This window comes from Pelmatolapia mariae, linkage group LG9 (genome assembly GCF_036321145.2).
Source record: "Pelmatolapia mariae isolate MD_Pm_ZW linkage group LG9, Pm_UMD_F_2, whole genome shotgun sequence".
Taxonomy (NCBI): Eukaryota; Metazoa; Chordata; class Actinopteri; order Cichliformes; family Cichlidae; genus Pelmatolapia; species Pelmatolapia mariae.
Window position 1 is genome coordinate 16149216 of NC_086235.1, and position 23356 is coordinate 16172571.

General features: G+C 38.8%; 1 protein-coding gene across 2 annotated transcripts; it reads left to right on the forward strand.

Annotated features, from left to right (window-relative positions):
• Positions 1 to 926: 926 nt before the first annotated feature.
• On the forward strand, positions 927 to 22755 carry vps41 (VPS41 subunit of HOPS complex). Of its 2 annotated transcripts, XM_063484071.1 has the most exons (28): positions 927 to 1133; positions 1420 to 1458; positions 7024 to 7131; positions 8595 to 8672; positions 11373 to 11447; positions 12447 to 12509; positions 12599 to 12664; positions 14238 to 14357; positions 14443 to 14589; positions 14677 to 14743; positions 15923 to 16020; positions 17139 to 17268; positions 17404 to 17519; positions 17621 to 17739; positions 18118 to 18199; positions 18330 to 18422; positions 18506 to 18633; positions 19278 to 19422; positions 19523 to 19564; positions 19654 to 19704; positions 19789 to 19926; positions 20005 to 20059; positions 20140 to 20280; positions 20380 to 20516; positions 21965 to 22064; positions 22153 to 22197; positions 22281 to 22360; positions 22472 to 22755. In XM_063484071.1, the coding sequence occupies exons 1-28, from the start codon at positions 1113 to 1115 to the stop codon at positions 22550 to 22552; spliced, it is 2565 nt and encodes an 854-aa protein (XP_063340141.1). In that variant the 5' UTR covers positions 927 to 1112; the 3' UTR covers positions 22553 to 22755. The 2 variants fall into 2 exon arrangements, with proteins under 2 accessions (XP_063340141.1, XP_063340142.1); XM_063484072.1 differs by lacking the exon at positions 1420 to 1458.
• The last annotated feature ends 601 nt before the right edge of the window (positions 22756 to 23356 follow it).

The window sequence follows — 23356 nt, forward strand, 5'->3', positions numbered from 1 at the left end:
ATTGTGAATGAATTTAAAGTCCTGTAAGTTATCATTTTGAGATTATAGCTTCATTTAGCGCTCAGTTATTAGAAGAACATTTTGTGTATTTTACCTCACATTCTTCTGTATATCTGGCTAGTGGCAGTAAATAATCAATATAAAAGGGGACAATGTGTACAGTAAATACTTTTGCCTAATAATTCTTGTAATAATACTCATGATTATTTCAGAGCCATTACTTTTGTAAAAACTACTTAATTATAAGTAATAGTATTGATGGACTTTAAGCAAAAGTAGCATGTTTATGCTGTTTGGAACTGTTTGGAACTATTTTTAATATTTACTATAAATGATATAAATTTCTCCTCTAGGGAAAAACTACACTATTTGCCATTGATATGTTTCAGACAATTAATACAACAAATTAAAATACTCAGCTGTATACAAGGGGGTGGATTTAGCTGGCTCCTTTTAGCCACTTATTTGAATACCTTTCAATGACAGCAGAAATCAGCCTTTTTATCATCCCCCTTGGGGAAAGTTTGGAGGACTTTTAGTCCAGGTTAATTTATTGTATCTGGCGACCGTTCAAATTTTTAAGGTTGGTCTATTAATGTTGTCAGTGAAGACGTGCTTTATGGTTATACCTAGCTTTACTGCGGGTTATTTGGCTGCAGTTTCAAGACTGTTAGCTTCAACTGAAAAAAGAAGACATTTTCTTCACAAGTTTGCCGTCTGACACTTAAGAAAAGAGACACTTGGATTGTTAAAACCGAGTTAAACTTGCTACAAGTATTTGCCACGAAAACCACGAAAAACACTTATGAACTGTCACCTGGCATCGTTTTTTAAGTAATCGTCTCCTTTTATTCTGTCGGAGAATCCGCGTTGTCGTTTCTCTATCTGAATGACTTCATTACCCATAACGCCTTGATACTCGAATTCAAGTCATGTGATTTAGCTTATGACTGGAAGCAGGTTTCGACAACAAACATCACTTTGCTGTCACGTAACAGCGGGTGTTTCTGAGATGAAACAAACCTTTAGCGGAGATTTAACGGATATTTTTAAAAATATTTGTTAAAGTATTATAGCTGTTACCTTTGGATATATCGCTAAATAATATCACAATGGCGGAAGTGGAGGAGCAGGTAAGCTCAAAATGCTAAAGCTAGCTAGCTAAATGTTTCTGTTTTAAACGCACTTGCGTCAAAAATGCATTCAAAGTGTGCCTGTGAGAGCTGTCAGCTGTGGTTTCATTTGATTTAGCTTCTCATCAAGCCATTCTCTGCTTGGAAAGCTAACATTTTAGGTGCTAATTTAGCTTTGCAGTTGTTTGGTATATATTTAATCTCTAAATAAATAGTCATGGCCTTTGAAACCATGCTTTAACATTAATATTTTTTTTAAAGCAACCCAACATTTTTCTGCTTTTAGGTCAGACATCCAAGTGAGGAAACCACAGATGAGTCTGAGGTAAGAATCAAAAATACCTCATCATTTTAGCTCATCTAAGATGAATTTATTTTAAGAAATCTTGATATATATTTAAAAAATAATAACTGGAAAAAATGGACTTGAATGTGTCATGCAGTTGCACCAGTATGTCAGTGTAGACATGCATCACCAATAATATACTGTCAGTGACAGAAGTGTTCATATTTCCGTCAGGTTGGGATGCTTTTTGAAATCTCTGCCTACTGAAGGGGCTGTAATACATAACATAGCCTTTATCAGCACAGCTTGATCCCTAAAGGATCTTTGTCAGGTTCTGAGAGGTGTCAAACACTCATGAATTACATATAGCTTTCCAGATCCATCAATATTATGACTGAACTCTGGCATGTTACAGTACACCTGTGCTTCGGAGGATCTCACATGGGCTGAATAAAATATAACATTACACATCACGCTGACAGGAAGGAGAATTTTTCTTCATTGGTAGCAGAGGATGGAATCATATATAAGATATATGCTGCATTTTGGACACCTGCACCTTTCTCAAGCTACTACTTTTTTTCTCAAGAAAATAAACCAGACTTGTAAATAGTGGTCTGTCTGTGCACCATGTGTTCAGTAGTCATGGACAAACACTCACTGGACTGTGGGATTGCAAGTCTCCTCTGAGTGGCTGCTGCAAACAGGTGATTATTTGCTTACAATATTGCAATATACTGTAGCTGGCTGCTGTTGTTACCAGCTTGACAGCAGCCTCGCTAGATGAAGGCAGCGAGGGGCTGTTTGCTCTACACTCTGCTAACAGAAGAGATGAGCAGGGTAACAATTTGTCTGAGCAGTGGCTCTGGAAAGTCAGAGGCATTCTCTTCATCAACGTCATGATTTGGTTAGATTAGTCTGATTTGTAATAACATAATACAATAATAAGCCTGATTTGTAAGTGCTTTTTAGTATGCTCAGCGGATCAAACCCTTAAAACGATAGATTTAAGCAACATATTAGTCGACTGATTGCACCAATTTCCCCCTCTTTCTGCCTCAAACAAACTAACATGGTTAGATTTAACAGCTACAGCGTTCCCCTTAAAAGCAGACAAATGGGCGAGTCTTGCTTGAACCTTGAACATTAAGCTAGATGATGACACGAGGAGTCTCATTTAGCTCAGCTGTCAGTAGATGGAGAATATGGCAAAAATGGTTACAAATCAAAAGAAACCCCAGCAGCTGACAAACGAAAGGGTGAGTTCCATAAAAGCCTGTCAAAAAATGTACTTTTGTGGTCCCGAAAAGCACATAAAAGGTAGAGAATGAAGGGTAATAAATGGAAGAAAAGACATCATGCATTGTATTTTTAGCAACTTGCTGGACCACTGTAAGGCTCTAAGTGCTCTACATGATTCTGCCACTCCTTTAGAAGCAAATGAAATGGTTTAATGCATATTTTAGCTTAGCTTAGTTTAGTTTTATTCAGTCATCACATATTGCACAGACAGTGTAAACAGCACACAATAAATCAGGATCTCTGCACCATGTAGTGACTGAACAGAGTCAGGCAGAAGCAACGCTTCTGTAAGCCTAGACTGCGGTCTTTTAATTCCAGAAAGAATAAAATGGGAACAACATAATCGTTCACACCCTCAAGTGTCAATAATTGATAATGTCTTTGTGCTACTGTTGGAAAAGAAAAAGCAAATTAATTAAATTCATTTTAGCAATTTTCAATAATTTAACCTCAACACTAGAAGTTCACTTTGAGTACCAAAATTTAAAAGCTAATTTGTTAAACAGCATTATGGACACACTTTAATTTTATGGACAAAGGACCAAGCTGATGTCAGCTGGGAAAACAGTTTAAGCAAAGTTTTTATAGCATGTTATATGCTGGTTTCATAAACGTAGATCTTTGGACACGACCCGTGCAAATCAGGAGTTTGGTGGGAGTGCCACCACCATGCGTGCTAGGATTGAAATTCATAAATGCAGTTAAGTTCAATATAGCTGTTGGTAATGACATCAAGACAGCCACTGTTAATATACTGCAGGTTGCAAGACTGACAGGAAATGATGATGTATGAATTTGACAAGTCTATTTCTGAATTTGGGATCGTGGGCAGTATAAAGCTGCCACTGATGCTATGATCAGGATAAAGGTATGAAATCCAGTTATTTGAAAACAAGAACAGTCCTGCAAAAAAAATGGACAAAGCAAAGTTAGAAAACATTGGTTTCAGAGCTGTAAAGAAATGGCTTTAATCCAAACCAAGTGGACTGAAACAAGCAAATATAATGATGGAAAAAAATTATTACCAGACTCCTGATTTTGTTTGATATAGGCAGGAACTCATGCAAGCACTGAAACATACAAGGTGTGCTTAACTAGGGTACATGATAATGTTAACTTTGTGTATTTTATCCTGTACATGCCCAGGTGTGACATGTATAGCTCAATAGTTTGTGTCTAAATGCTACGTTTCTGAATGCCTTAATTCATCAAAGATCATATTTTTAAATGTAAATTGATAGTTGATATATGGCAGTTGTAAAACTGTTATTACTGTGTAACAGTGCGTCATAAGCACCTTGTCCTGAAACTGTTTGGTCAAAAATCTTCTTTTAGTGATATTTTTTCCCTTCTTAATCAACCGGAAAGAAACAAAACAAACTTTTATGGACAGCAAATGAGTGACTTTGGTTTGAATATTGTTTGCATTATTTAAATAAACTGAATCATTCAGTGGATCAGTGTAAACCTAATAACCAGCCGTGTTAATAATGCATGTGGCTGTTTTCTGTAATAATGGATTGAATTTGTTTTGTTTTAAAGGTCAGTCCTCGCAATAAGAAATGTGAGGAAGTGAGCAATATGTTACGTAATCTTTTAATATACCCAGTTGATTATTGTTAATATCTTTTATTGTTTTTAACATACAAAAAATGATAACGAAAAACCTGTAGCAGTGCATCTTCTCTATCATAATTTATGATCAAGCACAACGCCTAGAAGCAGAAATACTCAGTGAGGTGGTTTTATAATCTTGGTGGAGAGCACTGTGTATGGCCTCCTGTGTTGTTTAGCTGTGTTGAGTTGACTTTAAAGGCTGCAGCGTGTGATTAATATAATTTTTATATGTACTATGTGTTGATCTTTCCCTTACTTTGCCACCTGTGTGTAAACTGTGTTTACGACACATGATGATTTGTTGTTTGTCTTAATAATACAGGGTACACGCCTTCGTTTCTCCAACTAGTGTGGTCCTCGCTGTGCAGTATATTTAAAGCTGAATGTTTCCCTTCATGCTCTATTTTAACAGCCAATACTAAAAGAAAATGGCAAAAATGGTTACAACATCAAGGCCAGCTGAGTAGTTGACAAAACAAAGAGCAACTTACAAGAGATGGCAAAAGTTTTAAAATGGGTAGTTTCTCTGTGGGGATGAAGTTTGCCTTTGTTGTTTGATACGCCTTTGAAACCCGTGACAAATGCCCTCGCATCAGAAATCTCACAACCAGAATACACAGGAAATAGCCTAGATATGGCGTTGTTGAGTGGGAAAGGATTGTTTTTGAAAATAACATTTTTTCCACGCTATTGTCCCCCACCTCCAACCCAGTAGCACATAATGGCAGACAATGTTTTGAGTTGATGCACCCTCTGGGCAGCCACAGACTGTGCAGCATTGGTTATAAACTGAATTATGAGTAATATTCAGGCTGTGACTGGCCGCAAATGTTGACTCAGGCTGGAAAGTGTAACACAGTATAATACCTTAAGTTTGCTTTATGAAAAGACTATAAATTCATGTATTTCACTGGGGATGAACAGTGTCATGAAAAGATGTTGCTTTTATTGTTTTATCAAGCATTTCATGCAAGGTGATGGAAATTTTGTCTTTGTGCATAGATCCCTCTATACACATATGTTCATGTACACAGGCTTCAAAAATGGATTAATCACAGTTATTGGAGACTGAAAGCTGCAATAAATGCTGCTGAAAGGAACCCCAGTTATGTTTATACAGTAAATTTGTGCATTACCTGCATATTAGAAATGGATAAATAGCAATGAATTAAATTAGATAGGTTAAAGCAAAACTGCCAAACATTTGGCAATTTTGTCTGCTTTTAGGTTCTCAAATGTGAGGATCTTATTCATCATTTCATCATTAAGTATAATGTAATTCAGTGATTTAAACAGCTGTTGTTATAGTGTTGTCATATTTGTCATATTTTTAACTGTTTTCTCACTTTTGAGGAACAGAATAATAATTCAAAGTTGAAAAACCTGATTGGTCTACAATAGAAATTTTGGCCGTTTGTGTCATTTTATTGTTATTTATTCCTCCAATTGTACCAGGGGAAAAGGAATAAAAGGAAATGCTCTTTATAATCAATAAAAAAACATCATTTAACTCTTTATGTCAGTGTCTTTGAAGGGTTAGGTTAATATAACCCTGTTTGTTGATTTGCCATACTGTCAGCCAGGCTTGAAGTGGCATATAATGATAATAAGATGTTTATAGTGAGATAATGATGTGTGGGCAAGAATATCGGTGCATCTCTATTTTAAATGAATATTTTATTATTTTCAAATTGAATGAAGATGAATGTGTTTCCATGTTCTCATCGTCTCATTCAGCTTTTAGGAATTCATGCAAAAACTAATAATTTGCAGCAATTTGTTGATCGGCTGTTAGTACTGCATTATGATAAGTGTGATAAGTGATAAACTCCAATTCTAATCAGTTTAGAAAAACATTAAGCAGGGATGTCACAATACCAAAAATTGAGTAGTTCCAATACCAGATGTATTTAATGATTCTCAATGCCCAATTAAATACCGTGGTGAAAATAAAACAAAATTATTATTCCATTTACTTAAAACATAAATTGCTTTATAAAAAGTCATTTCAAAGTTTGTTGGCCAGGTGACTTGCAGCCTATGTATATACACAGACTATGATATCTATTTTATTTTATTTGTATCTTCTGAAAAGCACAGGTAAATTAACTGACCTTCAAGTGATTTTGCTTACATTAGTCATATCACTATAACCAAAACAAGTATTTAACCATTTTTGGTGCCCTCTTGATTGTTTTTGTAACAGTGACATTCACTGTTTCTCATAAAAACAAGCTCAATTTGTCTTCTAGAGTAATGATGTGTTTCTCCTTCTCTGTTATCTTAGTTCACACATCACTGCATTTGTTTTCTGTCAAAAAGGATAAAACTGATGTAAAATGGTCTTTATGTCTGTTGGTATTGTGGTGCACATCTTTTTATACCCTTTTGTGTGCTTGCATAAAAAAAGACGCAAATCAGGGACTCGCGTGTAAAAATGTTGCTCCATAGAGCCCCTAGTGGTCAAAAACTAAATAAGGTACCTTTAAAGATGTAACGTTGGATAAATAGGGATTTTTGTCATATTTTGTAGCACGTGTTTCATAAAAATCTGATTTTAATATACAACATCAGGTTAGGTGGAGATTTTGCATATTTCTTTTCACTGCAGTGATGATTTGGGGGATTTTAGGGAACAGGAATAGCGGTTGGAAAATATTATTAAGAGACTGCTTTCTTCACCAGGAGGAGGACAGCGAGGAGGAGCCCAAGCTGAAGTACGAGAGGCTCTCCAACGGGATGACAGAAATTCTCCAGAACGATGCAGCCAGCTGTATGACCGTCCATGACAAGGTAGAGGTTATGATCCACCACCCGCAGGGGCATTTCCGTGTCAGGTTCACCCATCTCGCGCAGACATTTCACATTGTTTAGGTACACATTTGAGAGATGTCAGCTTCAAAGTTGGATTTCTTCCCTTCTGTTGAATCTGTAAAGGCAGACCCATTATTTTCTCACCTTCCCCTGCTTTTCCCTCTCAGGGAGGTGAATCAGAAGGCATCAGGCACCATTGTCTTCTCCTCTTTTTATTCCCACTCTTACATATTTTTTGCTCCTCGTCTCCCTTTGTTTTTTAAGAGGGCCACTCTCGGCGAGATGGTTAATCATCGTGGCACCAGCGGCACACTTGCACGCCTGAGCAGAGCAAAAGTCATACCCAGTTATGTCTCCTCACCTGATGTTTTATTAACCACTATTGATGTTCGTGTATTTATTTGTACTTTGAGGATTCTGTTCCCCCCTTTTTTCTTCTTTTAACCTAAAAACAGCAACTGTGCCACAGAGAGAGAGACTGCTTTGCTGAAAATTTAAATTTGATCTGACTTGTCTTTCTTCTTGGGATTTCTATGCTTATGTACTTTTTGCCATCCAGCTACCTGTGTGGTCACACCACCACTACCCTCCCCCACCCTCCTCTTCTGTGGCAAACTCCCACAACCCTAAAAGCCACCGACAGCACATACTGCCTTATGTTGCCTCATATTTTAAGTGTCTGAATCGGAATTTCATTTGAACAATTCCATTCTGATAAATCCCTTTAAAAGTCGCTCCGCCTCACAAGGTTGAACCCTTTATTTATTTATTTTTGGTTATTTTATTTGGGGAGATTGCAGGGGCTCTGTCTGACATGCTCAGCTGTGCCTGTAAATATAAGCATTTCATTATAGACTGCACTGAAGCATGCTGGCCTCGCCGCACATCCACATGCTGGTCTAGAAGGGAGGGGGATTAGGAGGAGGGCATGGAGCAGGGGCTGGGGTGGAAGAACACACACTTAATCTAATGCCAAAGCCCCCGGTTTCTATAATTTTTTTGTCCCAGTGGACTCGTGTACACACTCGCACGCACACATACATATGCACACGTGCGCTTCTGCCGAAGCACAAAACATGGAAACCAGTTGCTGCTCAGTAGAAATAATAGCCTTGTGCTGGGCAGGGAGGTGATTGGGTTGCATGGGAAGAAGTCAGATGTACAGTGCATTTATTATGCTTAAGCATTTTAATTTGAGGGGGAAAAAAATGCCATTTCACACTGTCTGCTTTAATAAATAGGGCTTTTCCACCCCCTGCAATTTCACAGTTTTGCCTCCAAGCCCACCCAATCCCCACTTTGCCCATGCCACTGCAGATCCAGGAAATATTTTTTTATCCTCTCCCACAGCCGTCATAAACACAAGATTTTTTTTCTGGAAAATCTGGAATTGATTTCAGGTGTCTTCTGGTTTAATTTACATTACATTTGTCTCCTTTCAGTTTCTTGCCTTAGGTACTCATTTTGGAAAGGTCTTCCTGTTGGACATCCAAGGAAATATTACTCAGAAGTTTGAGATTGTGAGTAGATTAAAATGCTTTGGGTTACATTAACCAATTACTTGCATTTAAAACACTTTTTAGCCTTGTTAGCTCAGTGGATGCAATGAGAGTCCGCTGTTTATGTTACTAACTACATTATATTGTTGTTCTGACATGTTTATCAGTTGGCAGTCACGGTCCCGAGAGGAAAAGTTTTAATAACGCTGAGATTTCTGTAACTTTAACCTTTCATCCAGTGATGTCATCAGTTAGAAATCTGAATTTACTTTCTTGTGTAACTAAATACCTGTAAAATCAAAGTGATACTCATCTGCTGTACTTGGAATTCAATTCTACTTTTACTCCAAGACATATTAAACACATGAAATAAAGAAAAGAACCAAAAAACAAACATATTAAAATAAAGTAAAAAAAAACCTAAAAACAAACATGTCAGAGGGCAAGAGCCATAGCCTGTATATTAAAGATGAGCAAAGTCACTTTGACGTCACCTTTTGGTTGGTGAAGTCTGATTTTTGAAACTTCAAACTGAGCATTTTGTCCATTTTATACTTAATGTACAGTACTGCATTAAATTTACTGCCAGGCTACAGCATCACTTCATACCCTACACAGTAACATTTTTCATTTGGTAATGAAAAAAATTGTTTTGCCAGGCTGAGCCAAGTCAAAATTTCAGGTTATTATCTCAATTTTAAGCTTATTTCATCAGAAGTTTGAATTAGTTAATTGAAAAAAACAAACAAACATTTGTGACAATAATACAAAGCTTTGACTTCTGCATGAAAAAAATTTTTTTTTGATTAGTGGAAACAAGATTGCATATAGCTTAACCTGCACATTCTCAGAAATCTGACTACAAGTTGCAGTGATGCAAACCTCAGCATTTGTAATTAGTCTGTTTGGTACTAATATCTAGTATAAACTCTGTATTTTGATTAGCACAAGGATACCTGTGGGAAACAAAATTTAGTAGGTTGTTGTTGTGTCTAGCTTGCTCATTATGCTAATAAAATAGCTACTTTCCTGCCAGTGTAGACAGTTGTTTTATTACGAGCTCTGAGAGTATGTGTTTAGACTGCAGTCTTCATTCCTCCATGCATTTCCTAACCTGTTGGAGCTCCAACATTTTAGTAGCTGCTGTTTAAGATGTATTAGCTCCAACATGCTCAGCTCAGTTTCAGCCCTGAGTCATGCACACCAGCGCACATGAATATGTAAGAGACATCACCATTAGTAATTCAAAGCAGCACTATAAATTTTCCTTTAGCTTTTTAAAACATGAAAGAAACATGGATATTCCAGAGCAATCGAGTACCCTGCACACTTGTTAATAACAAAATAAGCACGTCATGCTTTGTTATCATTCTTGACTCTAAAAGGAGCCAGAATTTACCAAAGAACATCATTAGCTAATAAATAAGATAGGAAACTGACAAATTAGACCACAAACTCATCAAGAAAGTGTTTACTGAGGTCACAGCTCGAGGAAGCTGACGGCTGGATAACATAGATTTTTGCAACCCCAGTTTTAGCCATTGTTTTTAGTTCTGCTGTCTTCAGAAACTGTATTTTGTTATATGAATGACGCAGAAAGCTTTAGTAGTGAGACAGACAGTGCTGTGGTCAAGACTGATACTGCTGTTAAATCATTAAAGGTCTAAGTGGAGTATGTATGGAATCATAATTTCATGGTAAAGCTAAACACTGAGTCGAAAACCACAACTGGCTGATCAGATACCCAAAGAGGTTTTTCTTTTTTTCATTGTAAAAATGCAATTCTCCTCCTGGCTGATGAAACTTTTATATTCCTGAAAAAAATACCTAACAGTCAACAGTGTTAACTCGGGCCCTGCAGACAAAATAATACAGTTTAGATCCCATGTGGAAGCAAAAGGAGATATTTTGAGATTTCACGTAGTACCCTGAAGGAAGATTTCACACCCAGAAATGAGCTTGCCTCTCTCTAATTTACTCCTACTATTTTACTACATTACTTCCACTGATCTGGAGGGAATGAACTCTGAACAGTAATTTAATTTACAAGTCAAAAAAACAAAACCAAAAAAAAAACCCCAAACAAAACAAAAAACAAAAACTCAGTAATCAGGGCTGATTTGGTAGGCAGGGAGGAGTGGGTTTACATTACTGTACCTGCACTCATGTTTCCAAATGTCGTGCGCCTGCTGAGCATGTTGATTCAAGTGCTACTTACCAGAGAAACTTACTGCCAGTTTTTAAAAAAATCATAACCCGAAACAGGGAGGTTGTTTCACAGAACAGGAGAGACACAGCTGTGCTCTAGCTGTTGGATTTAATATGATTACCAAATAGCTGAAGCAACTGCTTTGGAAAAATTGGAAATCTATGATAAGCAAAACAACTTCTTTCCTCTTCAAGTCTACACCGAGGCACCGTCCTCACTTTAGGGACGTTTTTAAAGTAACATTTGCTGTAATTTATGCCATTTAGTTGATCCTTTTATCTTAAGAGCCCTAAATTTAAAAGCATCTGCAGCAGAGGGACCCCTAACATTTTCAGTATTAATGCACTCTCTATACATTGACACATATGGGACCATGCATTCATTGCCTTTTTTTCTTTTTCCTGGCATTTCACTTAGTTGGGGTAAAATGTCAGCTAGCAACATTTGGCCATCCACTATGATACTCGCCCACCTCTTTAAAAAAACGATGCCGTGATATTGTGTCTCCGCAGAGTTCAGTGAAGATCAACCAGATCAGTCTGGATGAAAGTGGAGAGCATGTGGGCATCTGCTCCGAGGATGGGAAGGTGAGATCTCTCCACTCATCACCGCTGGCTACTGATCTCTGGGCCTGCAGCAAAAAATGAAATCACCAATCAGTGCTTCTCATCTTTCATAATTCATCCTCTGATTCATATAAACTCGCCTTATCAGCCTGAAACTTTATCATAATGATTTGGAACTAGCAGCGAATTTTTAGACGGCACTTCCTCCGCACTCGGAGCATTAACCTGGAGTTTTATCTTCTCCATATCTACACATAAGCCCCATATTTTTTTCATGATGCGGGAATTTATAAAAAGCTTGTAACAATTTTGAAGAGTGGGGAGGGGTGGGAGGGAAGGATTGCACTCAGATCCGTTGAGCTGTCAGTCAGCCATCAGCCCATCTATGGATACCCTCTCCATGTTCTCCACCTTGCTGTTATCTTGTCTCTTCTCATCATTACCACCATCCTTCATGGATTTTGCAGTCAAGATATGCTTTCTGATATCGCCCTCCCCCTGCTTCCAGCACTCTGGTGGCAAAAACAAGATCTTGTCGCGCAAAAAAAGTGGAGCAGACAATTAAAATCAATGCTATAGCAATTGTTTGCCCTCACCAATTCAGCTGGCTGATAATCCTTTGAAATCTAACTTAATCCTTAACCACTGCTGCGGTTCAAGAGATGAGATAGCGTCAGAGTTTTATATTATTTCCCCATCTTTTTTTGGTGGTGGTGGGGGGGCTTCAGGTAGAGGAAAAGTGGGCGTCATGTACTCTAATGGTACATTAAAGGCTACTGTAGCCAACTGAGGCTGTGGTCAGTCCACGATTAGGATTTCTGCTGTAAACCCTGCAGGGTTCGAAGAATCAACTGGCCCCACTAATTGGTGACCCAGCGGAGAAGTAGGGAGCCAATCAAAAGTCTTTTCTGACTACACTTCCCCCCGCTGGCCTCAGATAGTTGCAGAGGCAGCAATTAAAGGAGAAATTTTGAGTTATTCACCTTTGCTTGCTGTTCTGCTGCACCGTCTCTGTTCCAGGTTCAAGTATTCGGCCTCTACACAAGAGAGGGCTTCCACGAGAACTTTGACTGTCCCATCAAAGTAAGTTTTTCTGCAGACTTGCAGTGTTATAGGATGGAAAAGAGAATGAATAGATTTCGCTCTTCTAAACTGTTAAACGTTCTTCACAGGTGGTCGCATTACACCCTCAGTTCACCAGATCCAACTATAAGCAGTTTGTCACCGGGGGCAACAAGGTAGGTTTGAGTAGTACTTTTTACTCGTGCGCTTGTTACACCCAGTTTTTTTTTTTTTTAACCGCAATTTTCAAGACATTTCCTGCCGCAATAATGCGTGCTGATTGTGTCCGGGTGAAACCGAGTCCTGCACACCGTCTCACTTTGGCTCGGCTGAGGGCGACGCGCAGGCCTTTGTCTGGTGTGAAAGGCTCTTACTTTTCTGTCTTTTCGCTGGAGTGCTCTCGGGAGAGCTGCCCATTTTCACAAAGTGCTGTTCGCTCAACAGTGTTTGAAAGGCAATGCTTCACAAGCACAGCAAATAGATGTCATTATCAAGAGGGTACATAGTCTTAGGATTTCCGGGCGCATACGGTGATCTCTCTCTGGAAGTTGCCTCCGCTGGGTATGTCATCGCGGAAGGTGAAAAGCATATTAGACATTAGATTTGTCATTTTCTGTTTTTTTTCTTCGTCTTTGAGGTAAAAACAGCTACCTACTAGCGCTCGCCTATTACACTACTACAAGCTGCACCGATGTGGCGCCATTGCACAAACCACCTATAAATAAAGTGTGCTGACATTTATACAACAGGGGCGAGGAAAAACTTTTACCACAAAACTCCATTGTTAGTGTTACTTTGCCATTTTCTTTCAATTGGCGCTGATTTCTCTCAGTTCCAAGTTGTGAAGGCCTCCACAAGTTGCCTGTGATGAAAATCAATACCCCTCAACGGGAGCCACATCCTGTCAAAGGAAATTCAATTTTGTTTCCCCAGTTCTTTTGTCATATCATCTCTTTGTCGAGCAAACTGTTTATTAACATAGCCCAAATGTTGAATTAAAGAGCCTATACAAATTTCTCCCAGCCGCCTTGGTAATAATATGCACTTTTGGGGGGCTTTTTGTATCACTTTATATAGTGAGAACCGCAACAATGCAGGGAATGTGAACGACTTTGTCCTCCACAGAAGGTGCGGTACAAGGCCTGAAAACTTAACTTAAGCTTTAATTCATGAAATAGCTCTCAGGGCCGTCAATGCCACATTGCATTGTGGTTAAAAACACACAAGCCACGCACATCACTCAAAGCTCTCTCGGAGCTTTCATAGCTTTTTCGAGACGGCACAAGAGTAAAGACGGTGCATGCAAAAAAGTAATGAACTTACTTATTCGTGTATCTTACACTGTTATCCACGGCGCCTTCAGTTAATACCGTGTATCCATGTTATGATGAGAAGGGTGTATTAAATCAAGACTGTAACGCGACACATTTTCAACACCATCTTCACAAATGATCTCGGCTATGTGGATGTTTAATGTTTTTATTCACCAGTGGAGCTGGTGAAGCTTCTCCTTTAGGTTGACTCACGTTGAGCCATCCGTCTTTATTTTCTTTGTGCTTAAATGCTCCAAAGTGGAATTAAGTCTGCACATGTGGAGGAAAATAGGGCTTTACTTCATGATTTTATCAGACATAGCTTCCTAACTGCTTGTTCCAGTATAATACACTGTTCATCTACTGCCCTCTGTAGGCTGGGGTGTAATATTGCACCCTTGAATTAAATGTCCTTACTTTTTTTCCCCCCTTAAAGCTCCTTCTGTATGAGAGAAACTGGCTGAATCGCTGGAAGACTTCAGTCCTACATGAGGGCGAGGGAACAATCACTAATATCAAATGGAGAGCTAACCTGATTGCATGGGCCAACAATGTGGTGAGATCTCTGCGACAGTTAAACAAACCCCGATCCTTCTGTATGCACAGCTTTGTATGCAAAATTGCTGCTTGTTTACCTTCAGGGAGTAAAAATATATGACATCAGCACAAAGCAGAGGATCACCAATGTGTTGAGGGATAATGTGAGTTTGAGGCCCGACATGTACCCGTGCAGCCTGTGCTGGAAGGACAACACCACTCTCATTGTCGGCTGGGGTTCTTCCATTAAGGTTTGCTTTGTTTCCTGCTCGTGTTAATATTAATCACAGGCGCCGGCTGTGGCGTGCGTTCAGTCTAATCTTCTTATTTCTCTTCAGATTTGTGTTGTGAAAGAGCGAAATCCAACTGAAATGAGAGACCTGCCCAGCCGCTATGTGGAAATAGGTACAGAGCACCCCATTTCGTCTTCCACATATGAGACCACTGAAAAATGTGCACACTCTGAGTCACAGAGTTAATGAAATCTGTGCACTGAGTAATATTTTTGCATAAGTTAAGAGATTGCACACGTCCTCTGTGCCCTGTAATTTAGCTGTAATGTGACATATCATTGAAATCGTGTGGTTACGATATTGATCATCCTAGTTAATCCTATATTATTGATTGTTCTTCTGAGGAAAACTTCTGGCATTTATGTGCATCGTACTTTAACACATACCTCTCGGCTGAGCGTTGTTGCAGACCAAGAACACTCTCTCATGGCAATACTTCTCTCCGATGGCAGCAGCCTCTCTTCAGTTTTATCTTCTCGGTTCTTTTGTCATCTCTTTGTAAATCAATTTTTTTTATTAACATGGCCCAAATGCTGAATTAAAGAGCCTTCTCTTGGCGTCCTTGGTAATGTTAAGCGCCTTGAGATGACTGCAGTGAATTGGCGTTATATAAATTAAACTTAATTGAATTGAAAATTGAATATTAGGTACTTCTGTGGGGCTTTTTGTCTCAGTTTATATAGTGATGATTGTAAAAATTCAGGGAATGTGAATGATGTTGTTTCCCAAGGCCTGAAAACTTAAATTGCAATTCGTGCTCCTCTGGCAAGACAAAGGCTCACACTGCAAAACTTTTCGGGAGTGGCTTGGTTTTAAAGCTGGGGCTGATCGGGGCACAAAATATAAATGTAAATATAATATTATGCGAAATTTCTACCACGTCAACTGCAGAAGAAGGCAGTGCTGCAAGAAGAAAGGGTCCTGTTGTTCAGACAGCTTTAGATAAATTGAAATGGCGCCCGGGTTCAGTCTGTGCATACTGTTAAGATGGAAAAACAATTAAATGAAATAAATGCATTTCATCTCTCCTTTTTCTGCTTTCTAAAGTCTTTAACTGAGAAACCTAAAAGTTTAATAGTTGCTTACTTTAGTAGTTGTAAAGCTAAAGATTGCGTTATGCACGTATCCTTTTAAGTTCAATCGATGTATGAAAACAGAAGGACACTTACGTATAACTACACAATAATGTGAGGCATTAAAGGGATGAAATATTTCACCTTGTTCTCACTTGTTTTTTACTCACTTTCTTTACATGTGAATTGTTGAAGAGATGATCTTTTGTTTCTTTTAGTTTCTGCTTTTGAGACCGAGTTTTTCATCTGTGGGCTGGCACCGCTGGCAGATCAGCTGGTCACCCTGTTCTTTGTGAAGGAAAACTCTGATCAAATGGTAACAATAATTTTTTCTTTTAACATACAAGACAGTAAGTTGTTAGACATTTTTTGTCCATCTTTGCGTCTGTCTATCATGACACTGGATTGTAAATGCAACAGTCAAGATGGAAGTGCGTAATTTCAGCTTTAATTCAGTGGGTTTTCCAGAAAGGTTGTATTACTGTTTTATTCATAGTACCTAATTTTCAGAGTGACAGGGAGTTTCATTGCCAGGTGAGGCCTGTACGCCTCGTCACTCCATGAGAAATTAAGCAGATAAAAGATCTGTAGTTGATTCCAAGCGTTGAACTTTTATGTGGTATCTTTTTAGTGGAATTCTCAATATGAAGTCCAAAGATGTGCCAGAGTAAGTGGTCATCATTAGGCTAAAAAGCAAAAACCTCTCAAGGCAATAGATGTGCCGTTGTCATGGTCTACCATCAAGAGATGCCTCCATGAATGTAAATATAGTGCATTTACACAAGGTGCAAACCACTGGTTACACTCAAGAAGAAGGCCAGATTAGGCTTTGCTGGAAAATATCTAAAAGAGTCATGAAAAAGAAATAGAGATATGAAATCAAGATGAACTTTTACCAGAATGATGGGAAGAGAAACAACTTATGATCTGAAGCATACCAGATCATCTGTCCAACACGGTGGAGGCAGTGTTATGGCATAGGCATGTATGACTGCCAGTGGAACCAGGGCACTAGTGTTTATTGATGATGTGACTGCTGATAGAAGTAGCAGGATGAATTGTGAGGTGTACAGGACAACACTCTATACTCAGATTCATTCAAATGCTGCAAAACTGATTGGAGAGAACTTCATATTGCAAATGGACAGCGGCCCAAAGCAAACTGCAAAAGCAGCCTTGCTTTTTCAGTAGTCTTTGACTACAAAGGATTTTTACCCAGGTGTTAAAAACAATCTAAATTTTTAAAATTATAATACTTTTTTTTTTTACAATTACTATTGATTGTATAAAAATGGCTGTAACTTCTAAACAATTAATGCAAAAGTTTTTGTTAAACCCTTAAATTAAAGCTGAAAGTCAGCAAAAGTGTGCACAACAAATGTGTAGTTGTTCAAAAACCTAAGTCGGATATAAAATCAGTACATATGTTCACAGGATGAGGAGTTATGTGCGCGGCCTCGCCTCGACATCATCCAGCCTCTCCCCGAGAGCTGTGAGGAGATCTCTTCAGACGCTCTGACGGTGCGCAACTTCCAGGACAACGAGTGCAGAGACTACCGCCTCGGTGAGACTATAAAATCTGCTCCCAGAGAAATGTCACGCTGCCTTTTACTGCAGCCTGATTTCATTATGCATCGATTATCAAATGTCAGCTGTAATGTGGGAGTACGCAGAGGAATAAATGTATTTTCATCAACAGAGCATTCAGAGGGAGAGTCACTCTTCTATATCATCAGTCCCAAAGACATCGTTGTGGCAAAGGAGCGAGACCAGGACGACCATATTGATTGGCTGGTCCAAAAGAAGAAATACGAGGTTTGTGTTGTTGAATTTCATGAGGGTTGCTAAAGGTTAACGGCTGCAAGGTCAGAGTTTGATTTTGTGTCCTGTTACTGCGCTTTTAACCATGACATCAGGAGGCGCTGATGGCTGCGGAGATTAGCTTCAAAAACATTAAGAGGCACGACATTCAGAAGATTGGAATGGACTACATCGACCACTTGGTGAACACGGGAGACTATGACAGTGCTGCAAGGTAAGTCCTGCATGTTTGCAGATGAGCAGTGTTTGCATGAGATATGTAAAGAACAAGATAATGTTTTTAAGAGCTCAACCAAAGAAAGTGCTTCAGTCCCTCAGTGACTAATATATTGCTCTAAAATTTGGAGGTGATCCCATAGAACATAAAGCTTTTTCCTAATTTGTGTGACCCTGACCTTTGACTTAGAGCTTGAAGTATTACAAACTAAAATGGCGTATCTTTATTCATATAATTGGACCACTTATGCTTTCTCTTCAAAGGACCAAGTGTAAAAAGCAGAATCTTCTTTTTATCATTTAAATGATTTAAGTGTGTGTGTGTTTTTGTTTTTTGTTTTAATTTAAATGTATTTATTTATTTACTTTTATTCAGAAAGTGTCAAAAGGTCCTGGGGAAAAACATGGAACTGTGGGAGAATGAAGTGTACAGGTTCAAGACCATTGGACAGCTCAAGGTAGGTTTTAACGGCTGTGCTTTGAAGGCATCACTAAAGTGGTTATAACGTTGCAATGAAGTGCGACGCTTGCCCTGTGGAAAGTTGTGTCTCTTATGCTGTATGTGGTGCCACTTCTGTCATGTTTCAGGCCATCAGTCAGTATTTGCCAAGAGGAGATCTGCGTCTCAGACCGGCCATTTATGAAATGATCCTTCATGAATTCCTGAAAACTGACTATGAGGTAGGTTACACCCCCACCCGTCTGCAGTCTTGGCATGATGAACGTACGACGGCTGATAGTGTGTGCTGCTTTTTTCTGTAAAGGGTTTTGCCACACTGATCCGGGAATGGCCGGGAGATCTTTATAATAACATGGCCATCGTTCAGGCTGTCACCGATCACCTGAAGAGGGATCCCACCAACAGCACACTGCTCACCACGCTGGCTGAGTTGTGAGTGGTCTTAACTTGAATATTACTTGAATATTGAATATTACGGCACGGAGGCCATGTTTGTAGGAGCGATTCCGTGCGTGTCGTTCAGTCTGTAAACACAATGAATTCTCATAAAACTTTGTAAGGGTGTAGACTGCGGTAATGTCAATAATCCATTAATATAACTTAGAAACTGCTATGGTTACACCTGTGCTGTGTTTTCTCAACATATACAAAGTACCATATGAAGATTTGACATGTCATGATATTTTAAATCTTAAAAATATCTTTAAAATATCACTTTTGACCTCTGACCTCTTCTTCAAGGTTGATCTGAAGGTCAAAGTGATCATAAGGCTATACAGAGCTATTTAAAACTATATTCTATATTTCTTACTGTTTGTAAGAAATTTATAGTATAGTACATATAGTATATAGAATGATATACGGGGATTGTAAATATCACCTTGCTTTGGACCTCTGACCTCTTCTTCAAGGTCAAATAAGGTGAAATTTTCAAAAAATGTCTTTCATCTTTAACACTTTGCTTAAATTTCGACTGCCTTTGTTTATATTGGCAACATTTAGGAAATGATACTGGTATATGGGGATTTTAAATATCATGTTAAATTTGTTGTTTCTGGTGTTCAATGCTGTTTCAGGTACACCTATGACCAGCGATACGACAGAGCCTTAGAAATCTACCTGAGACTGAGGCACAAAGATGTTTACCAGCTGATCCACAAACACAACCTTTTCTCTTCCATCGAGGACAAGATCGTACTCCTCATGGACTTTGACAAAGAGGTAAAAAGTCATCACTGACTGAGGTCCCCTTCATTTGTTACTTATAGATGTTGTTCTTATACATTTAAACCATTTAAACTGTATGACTTCATGTTGTCAGAAAGCTGTTGACATGCTTCTCGATAATGAAGACAAGATATCAGTAAGTACCCCTGAATTCTTTGAATCTTCTTTATCTTTCTGATTTAAACAAATGCTTCTAAGTGACAGATTTTGTTTTGACTCCAACAGATAGACAAGGTGGTGGAAGAACTAGCAGACAGGCCTGAACTTCTGCATGTGGTGAGTTATATTTGAGCACCTTAGGTTACTGAATTCAAAACAGATGTTATAACGCAGGGAGTTTGACCAGCCTTTTGCCCACAGTACCTCCACAAACTGTTCAAACGGGACCACCACAAAGGCCAGAAGTACCACGAGAGACAGATAGGCCTGTATGCCGAATACGACCGGCCAAATCTCCTACCTTTCCTGAGAGATAGCACCCACTGCCCTCTTGAAAAGGTACATGATATCCAATCATAAATTCACGTCTTTAGAAGTGAAGTTGGGTAACATAAGTCATTTTGTTGGCCTCCTTAGGCTCTTGAGATTTGCCAGCAGAGAAACTTTGTGGAGGAGACAGTATTCCTGCTCAGTAAGTGTTGATTAAGGATTAAGATTCGTACTCTCATTTGAAAAGATAAGGAAGAACCTAATCAGACATGTTTCTCTCAGGCAGGATGGGAAACTGTAGACGAGCCTTGCAGATGATCATGGAGGAGCTGGCAGATGTTGACAAAGCCATAGAGTTTGCTAAAGACCAGGATGACGCAGAGCTGTGGGATGATCTCATCTCTTACTCTATTGACAAACCACGTATGTCACCAAATCTCCTATCGAGTCAGTCATGGTAAACCTGTCCATCAATAAATCTGAACTTCAGTTATCTCTTGCTTTTTACTTTATTTACTCCAGCATTCATCACCGGTCTCCTCAATAATATCGGCACTCATGTTGATCCTATTCTGCTCATCCGACGCATAAAGGAAGGCATGGAGATCCCAAACCTCAGAGATTCCCTCGTGAAAATCCTTCATGACTACAATCTACAGGTCAGACATGCGTCCCAGAGATTAGCTTGAAATTTTTTCCACACCCTTCAGCCCATTTCAAATTTACTGGGCCGTTTATAAGATAAAGGACATATGCTTTAATATCTTAAGAAATAAGTGAAGGAAATTTCAACAGTTCTTCTGTTTGTCCACATTTTGTCAGTCTGCTTTCTCAAAGAAATACATTGCCACAACTCCTTGGCTTAACCATCTTACTTTGGTGTGGTATGGAAAGCTGGAAGTAGTTCTGAAAAGAATGCGATCTATTCTTGACAACTCACATCACAATGCTTCTTGGTGCAAACTACAGTATGTCCTCCTCACTGCAACTTTAAACTCTGCAAAAGCCAATCACTAGTCCGGATTAGACCCCTTGGTAGGGCAATCGTGATTTAAGATCCTATCGATCATTTAAAGCTTAAAAGACAGTTCTTTTTAATAATATAGTTGATTCTAAGTTCAAGGGACATATACCGAGTATAAAGAGATATAAAACCAGAGAGACATTTTAAATATGTTTGAGTTAAGGTGCAGGCGTAGTCATTAGAGGTTTTAATAAACTGTCTGACTGCAGTCCTGTGAATAAGTACAGCCTGTAGAACCACCTTTAACATCAATAAGTTGAAGTAATTGTTTTCTGTTTAACTTTACCAGTCTCTCACATCATTGTGCTTGCATTTTGACCCACTCTTTGACCCTTGACCCACAGTTTATTAAAGTTTGTGGGCATTTGTTTATGCAGAGCTCTTTTAGGGACTTACTGCAGCATTTCAGTCAGCTTGAGGTCTGGGCTTTGAGTGGGCCAATGCAACACCTTGATCCTCTTCTTTTTCAGCCATTCTCTTGTAGATTTGCTGCTGTGCTTGGGTTCATTGTCGTGTTACATGACCCAGTTTCAGTTGAGCTTCAGCTGTCAGACAGTTGGCCTCACATTTGACTCTGGAATACTTTGGTTTACAGATTAGTTAATGGTCAAGCAATGACTGCAAGATGCCCATGTGGTTGCAAAACAAACCCAAATCATCACCCCTCCACCACCATTCCACTCACAGTAGAATGATGAATCTCAAATTGTTTGGAAATTGGTTTATAAACCTTCCCACACTGAACTTTAAGGTCTTGATTGTTGATGTCTTTCCTCCTTTGCATTAACTTACATTAAGCATTAACACACCTGAATGATCCAGACCGGCAAACTGCTCAAACTTCTGCTTCTATAGATATGCTCACACTCACTGATGATCAGTTAATCAAGTGAGTTTGATTAGCAGCACCTGGCTGCTCTCTCATCTTCTTAATTCAGTAAAGATGCATGTTCTTTTTCATATGACTATACTGTTAGAATTTAATTTTACCTCATTGGAGGGTGGTTTTAAATTGCTTAATTCACCGATTTCTGTACCTCTTATCCTGTTTGTTGACAGCTCGTTTGATTTCTTGTTTCCAAGATTCTTTTAAGGGAAGGCTGCAAAAAGATCCTGGTGGCCGACTCCCTCTCCCTGCTCCAGAAGATGCATCGAACACAGATGAGAGGCGTCAGGGTTGATGGTGGGTGCGCTTTGGTGTTTGTGCAGCTCCTTTTGAGATTAGCTATATTAAACTGGACTCTTAAGAACGTTGCTGGTTTTCTTTTCAGAGGAGAACATTTGTGAGTCATGTCATGCTACAATTTTACCCTCAGGTGAGTCATATAATGTAGGTGTATTCATCTGTTTTTAATGTTGTATTGCATTTGAAAACCAATTTTTGCAACGTGTGTTTCAGACATGGCCAAAACCTTCAACGTGGTGGTGTTCCACTGCAGGCACATGTTTCATAAGGAGTGTTTGCCATCTTCAGGAACAGTAAGTGACATCTCTATATGCTGTATCGCTCTTTACACATTGGTGCTGAGGTATTTTTTCTGAGAAGCTCAAATATAACTTCCTGTAACTTTTCCCTCTTTCCTGTCTCAGATTCCCGGGTTGCAGTTTTGTAACATCTGCAGTGCGAAGAGACGAGGGCCGGGAAGCGGAATACTTGAGATGAAAAAGTAATGAACGGTGTACTTAGAGTCTTATTACTGAACTCTCATGTCAACTCAGCGCATTGGTCAATAAATATTACTTCCCTTCAGTCTCTCTACTCTAAACTTGCAAAAATCATAAATATTTATGTTTGACTGTCTCTGTACATTTACGTCTAATGACTGCTTGCTTCTAATGTGTGTGTGATAACCTGTATGAAAATTAAAATGGAATTAAAGCAGTTTGTGGTTTGTGTCTGATAATTATACACATCTTCGTTAAAATCCACGTCAAGCTAATTGGGTAAAAATGTATTCAAAGGTAGAAGATGGTTGCCACTCCCCGAGCCTGATTCTGCTGGAGGTTTCTTCCTATCAAAAGGGAGTTTTTATTTCCCACTGTCACCAAGTGCTTGCTGAAAGGCCTTGAGCTGAGTGCTGTTGTGATTTGGCACTATATAAATAGAGTTGAATTGAAAAGTAGAGTTTAAAATGTTATCAAAGTGTCAATAAATAACCTCAATGAGAAAAAAGATTACTTTTTACTGACTGACAGTTTGTATTTCATTTACTGTAGTGTCAGTGGTGGAAAACATTTGCAGCTCCAGCAGAGATTCAAACTTCTGTAATGCAATCTACTTGATTAATTGGAGCGCAGACATTTAAAACTACTCGAGGCCTGACAGCCTGAATACACTGACTCATTTGTGATATCTGGTTGTTACCTTTTTTGATGGATATTTTTATGAAATGACAGCTGCACTTTCAGGTTTTGTTTTTTTAAAGGTTTTTCATGGGTTTTTTGTTCCAATGTTAAATATTTAAAGAAAACCAC